The sequence below is a fragment of the Fukomys damarensis genome, unplaced genomic scaffold (assembly GCF_012274545.1).
Source record: "Fukomys damarensis isolate Sample0158 unplaced genomic scaffold, DMR_v1.0_HiC HiC_scaffold_19, whole genome shotgun sequence".
NCBI classification, from domain to species: domain Eukaryota; kingdom Metazoa; phylum Chordata; class Mammalia; order Rodentia; family Bathyergidae; genus Fukomys; species Fukomys damarensis.
Genome location: NW_022900931.1, coordinates 33500645 through 33506644, shown reverse-complemented (window position 1 = coordinate 33506644; position 6000 = coordinate 33500645). Strand labels below are relative to the sequence as shown.

General features: G+C 37.8%; 1 protein-coding gene across 1 annotated transcript in view; it reads right to left on the bottom strand.

Annotated features, from left to right (window-relative positions):
- The window catches only part of Cdc123 (cell division cycle 123), a 59658-nt gene that overhangs the window by 8159 nt on the left and 45499 nt on the right, over positions 1 to 6000 (bottom strand). The window contains exons 11-13 of the mRNA XM_033765959.1: positions 5758 to 5833; positions 4197 to 4319; positions 3515 to 3543 (exon numbers count right to left, since the gene is read on the bottom strand). Coding sequence (XP_033621850.1) covers positions 3515 to 3543; positions 4197 to 4319; positions 5758 to 5833 — 228 coding nt within the window. The remainder of the gene's footprint in view (positions 1 to 3514; positions 3544 to 4196; positions 4320 to 5757; positions 5834 to 6000) is intronic.

Genomic DNA, 6000 nt, shown 5'->3' with positions numbered 1-6000 from the left:
AAAAAAAAAAAAAAAAATCTAGAAGAATAACAACTCATTTGGAGGGAGAGAGAAACAAGGTGGAAATACAACCCCAAACCCATGCAGCAAGAGTAGGTGGTAGAAATTAGAGTGTCTGAGGCCTTCATATTGTGAGGGCAAGTGGAAGTGAAATTAGCTTTTATTAAAGATCTGTATTACGATCTAATGGTAACTAACAAAATAACAGAACTAAAACATCAAAATCATGGGGAGAGAGTGAGAAAGAAGGAAGAAAAGAAGAGTGGAACGAAGTGAGAAAATTCAGTAATCTAAATAAAAGGGGGAAAAAGCAAATAGAAAACTAAAAAGATTTCAGAAAAAAAAATCAAATACAATAAAAATAAACCAAACTCACTGGTTAAAACCTGAAATTGTTAGTGATTAAAATAACAAACCCAGCAAAATGCTATTTACAGCTGGGCGTGGTGGTACATACCTATAATCCAGTGAAGGCCACCCTGGGCTACAAAAGGAAACCCCTATCTCAGAAACACAGGAAAAAAAAGGCTATTTACAAGATACACATATACACTTAAAACACAAAGGCTAAAACTAAAACAATGGAAAAAGACAAATTCTAAACCAAAGAACCCCTGAATTCATGGTAATTTAGACAAAATATGCTTTAACAACATATAGTATTATTATTAGGAATTGAAAAGGTCCCTTGGCTATGATGAGAACTCACCCAGAAAATGAAACCACATTTACCAGCATTTTCCAAGAACATAACCTCAAGGCACATTGTACAAAAGCTAACAAAATCAGAAAGCAATAGATTTCAATGTAGCTTGTTCAGTAACTAACAACTCAGGTAGACAGAAAATTAGGAAAGACAGTTTTTTCCTCACAGTTTTTAATTTTAAACATGGAAAGGTTAAGGCATGTGGCTGGTATCAGTGAGCCCTGGCTCCCTCCCCCGCAGGGCTAAACAGAAAACAAATGACAAACAAGACAACAACAGCCAGGTGTGGAAAAGCCTAAACATAGAGCAGAGAAACAGCATAAACCCCACTCAGTCCGACAGTCAATTCCTGGCCAGTCTTGTTCCATCCTGAATGTGCAGTATTCTGAAGGAAGTTCAAACATTATTCATCTACACAATGTAGGAGACTTTAACAAGGTTAATGGAAAGACTTCTACGCAATGCTTCAGACATCAGAAAGTGCACTTCCAATCACACAAGAGACATTAAGCTGCGAACCAATTTCAACAATGCCAAGATCAGGACCAAAAACATTCACCTGGACTCACATGTTCTGACGTACACAGCATCACCTCCCAGCCACAGTAAGAGTTCAGACACATGTGCTGCACAGTTAAACACAATTCAGCTACAGTTCAGGTCGGAGACCACACAGAAGAGTGAGCTTTCTACATGAATAGCCAAAAAATAATATAGCCAAGAAAGTGACTAACGAACTCTGATACAAGTGCCACTGAGTAAATGCAAATGAGTATTTCAATATGGTTTAAATCTTTTAACAGAAATTGTCAGGATGTTTGTACTGGCATGTTTCTCACTTGTAAAAATGTAACTAGTTTCAGTTCTGCAAGATTACACAGCAGTGATTACTTCTGTGCATGTCCAACTTCACTGTAAGATATTCTTTAACTTCACCAGTTAAACATCTGTGTCTACCTGTCAGCCCTATTAAATTATAACACACTACTACACGTTCCAGGGATACACTGAGATATCTCAGCAGATGCCAATATCTCAACTGCCAATATATAAAAAAATTGCCTCAGCTGCAGTCCAGTGTGGGCAGAGCACATACTCAAAGGATTACAGGGATTCAATGGGACTGAATCAAGTGAAAATAAAGCCCTTCTGAGAAATGGGTACACTAAAAGACAGTGGGTTGGTCTAGTCCCTAGCTGCCTGCCCCAGGCCATCACCTTCTGCCTCACCTACACACAAACTCCTTCTGGGTCGGCTCGGAGTAGTGTCTTGCACCTGGAAGACTCTCAGTCAGCGATGGCTGTGGGAGTGGTGCACTGAGCGGAGTGATCTGAGGGAGTCAACGCTGACTACTCTGAATAGAAAGCTTATCTGTCCTTCCTATCACACCAGCTTCCCATCCTTTTCTGAGGTTTGTTTCCACAGTTGAAACTTGGCCAAGTTTCATTCCTTTTTGCCTAATCTCATTTTATAGGCTTTCTAACTCTTATAGAAACTATCATCTTGCAAGACAGAAAAGTGAAGAGGTAGTGATGTCTTTGATTTCAAAAACAGGTAACAGTTGTTTTGGGCCATATCCTTTGGTTCAGAAAGTGATTCACAGGTATCCCAGGCATCACCACCATAAGGCTGACAAGCACGGGGAGCAGCGCTCTGCCACTGACTGGCCCTGCATTAGAAAACACGCGCGTACCTTCTTAACAGCTCACTCGGTGAGCAGCAATCGCAGGACAATATTCAGCAACTTGAAGTTCTCTGAAAACATTGCATGTCTTGGCTTTATGTTTTCTTTTTCATTACAGAAGTTATCACTTTTAAGATTTTTAAAATGCTAGTTATTTTTCAAAAGAAGACATACAAATGGCCAAAGATACATGAAAAAATGTTTAACATCAAAATTAGGGAAATGTAAATAAAGCCACGATGTGCTATCTGTCAACTCACTCAGCCACAGTGGTTGTCAACAGAAATACAAAAGATGCTAGAGAGGATGTGGAGAAAAGGGAACCCTTGTGTACTGTTGGTGGGAACAGAAATTAGTACAGCTATTATGGAAAACAGTATGGAAGTTCTTCTAAAACTTAAAAATAGAAACGACCATATGATCCGGCATCCCCTGCCTGGGTGTAGATCCAAGAGAAATGAAATCAGTATATCGAGGAGACATCTGCACTCCTATGTTTGTTACCGCACTACTCACAGCTGCCAAGAAATGCAAACCACCTAAGTGTCTGTCAGCTGATGAATGGACAAAGCGAATAGGTACACACACAACAGAAGACCATGGAGCCCTAAGAATGAGACCCTGTCATTGCAGTAACATAGATGGAACGAGCCCAGCACAGAAAGAAGAGTATGGGTGACCTCACTCCCTGAATACTACGGCTCCAGTGCACTACTGAGCAGGAGAGCGACACAGATAAGGATGATGGACTTTCAGAGAACCACAAGAAAGGATTCTGAAGAAATGGCGATATTCCAGGAGATGTGGTTCCCTGATGTAAACATTACACAATGTACAGATGTACTGAAATATCACAAGGTGCACAGTACGCAGAAGGGTGTAAGGGAGTCATTTTCCACCTATTCCGTTAATAATCCTAAACTTGTGGTATATCCTTACTTCAGACATGTCTCCTATGTTAAGGGTATTTTAAGGTGAGATTCTGGGCCATGGCGAATTTCACAAACCTTCAATGGTCTGGGAACTTATTTTCTGAGCAGTGGTTCCTTACACACCATGGCTGTGCAATGGGTTTCCAAGGCCAGCCCTGATTTCAGAGCATAATGAACACAGTTTTTACTTACCCTACTGTCTCTGTATGTATCAAATACAACTGTAAAGGAGAAAAAACTCAGTTACTAGTGAACTAATATTTCGTGATGGAAATTCTGAAAATTAAAGTACATTTTATTACTACACACAGAAGAATATAACTGACCAGGAGTACTTAATGCTTCTAAATCTCAAAACTTAAGACATCAAAAAGTACCCTGCACTGATTTTTAATATAACTTTGTTTTCTTTTTCTCTATCCTCACCTATTATATTCCCTTGTATTTAAAAATTCAAACAGATACTGTTGGTACATTATCTCAACTAATTCACCATTATTGTAACTGGCTGTCCTGGAATAAGCTGTTAGAGGTTAAATACTCAGGAAAGGAGCACACAGCACTTATTTGGGAATTGAAAAGAGTAAAATTTGTAACACTAAAGCATAAAATCTACACTGATGGCATGATTCATATTTTTAAAATCAAATTTGCCAAAGAATAATCTTGGCAAGTAGAGAAGAAGTACATCCCAGAAGATACAATTTTTAAGAATGGATTCTAATCAATAAGGTGAAATTAATAAGCAAACCATCAGCAACATCAACTGGTAATACAGCGCTTCAAACCCAGTATTTAACCATGCATCATATAAAATCAGGTTCAGTTACATAAGCACTTCATTTCACTGCAATGTGTCGACAAGAATACTCACAGTCTTCATCTAAGAATTTATACTGGATGTGCTTCTTGAAAAAGTCTTGTATGCATCTGCAAATTTCTTCCTTTTGTTTAGAAATATGATCGTAGTACTGTGTGTAGTCCCTCTGAGAAATGCCTGACAAGAAAATATTTTATATCATTATTATGCAATATTCTTTAAAAAAAAACTAACTTATGCTATAAGCTTTTAAGAAAACCATTAAAGTAGGTCAGAAGAGTAATCAGACGAATACTGTGTTAGACATTACTCTTTTGTAAAGATTATGTGGACAGATGAACCCAGAAGTTCCGTTTTACTATGTATTCTTACTTTTAGAAATAGTTCTTTTCTATTTAGCACACTAGAAAGAATTCAGTCATAAAAAGGTTTGTTATGTAAAAAATGAAAGTAATTTTAAACCTGCACACATAGTCAACTGCTGGTGCTTTAATTTTTCCAAGAAAGTCTCTAAAAAAAACTGGTATTCTTTCCACATTTTGGGGAGAAATTTTAAAAATTCCTCACCATGTTTGCCGTATTCATACTGAACTTCACAGAAGCTGTTTTTCTTGTTTATTTATACATATAACTCTGCCTTCACAAGTCTGATCTTTCAAAGTGACTTGCTGACAATTATTCCAAATGTACTAAAAGGACTACTCAGTGAACTCCTAAAATATGCCCAAGTCCCAGGGTAAACAGGACTTCCACTTCCCCACTCATATGCCAGAGCAGCTCCCCTCTTAGGAACAGACAACAGTTTTTTCAGGATTATTCAACGAAGTGAAAAATTAAAATGCCCCAGGTCTCTTTTAACTGTGTTAATCAATGTCAACATCACATCAGTGAGTGCTGTGGATTTGATTCTATTCAAGTTACACTTTTCTTGTCAACAACGATAAGTTTTATTTCGCAGAAAATATGCAGGGACAAAAATTTAAGAACAAATTATCTTCAGTTTTTAACTTGTATGAATCATAGCAAACAGAATAGTAACCCAAGTGGAAAGAAAATCAGTGACAGAATAACTTACTCATTTTTCCACACTTTCTTTTGCTAGAAAAATAAATAGTGCCCTAATAATAGAAATAGGTTCAAAAGCTTGGCTTTTCATGATGCTTAGAAGTAGTTGGTAGCAATACTTGCAAAGCTTCAAACAAAAAGCAGGTAACGTTACACATATTCCAGATTGTGGATGGCAATAACCATCGCTTTCATCTCCGGAGTCCAGACACACACAATTAACCCCCTCTCCGTGGAGAGGGTCATGAGTTCAGGACGCTCACCAACACTAACGCTCCAGTCAGCACCAACTGGGTGGCGGCGGCACCCACGTTAAAATGGACAGATAACCCTATCCTGATGCTAGGCGTTGCTTTCCATCCAAAGCTTGTCTTCTTTGGTTTTATTTTAAATTGACACATATAACTGTAGATATTTGAGTACAGCGTGCTATTTTGAGATATATACAAAGTCTAATGGTCAGATTTGTATATTTACTCATTGGAATATTATTCAGCCATAAAGAGATTGAAATCTTTTAAGATTACTTTGAAGAGTGAAAATAACTCACCAATGAGCTTGTTTTCTTTGACAAAACACCGGAACTCAGCCCCAGGAATTAATTCACACCATTTTCTGAGAACAAGCTGTAGACAAGGGAAAAGAATGGAACATAACTATGCAAGAAGGAAGGCCTAACAGACAATTTCATGCCAAGATTATTTCTTAATGACTGCCATTAAAAATGATTTAAAAATGATTCAAAACAATGTTGTGTCAAAGCACAAGATTTAGGGACTAGAGCTGTTATCTA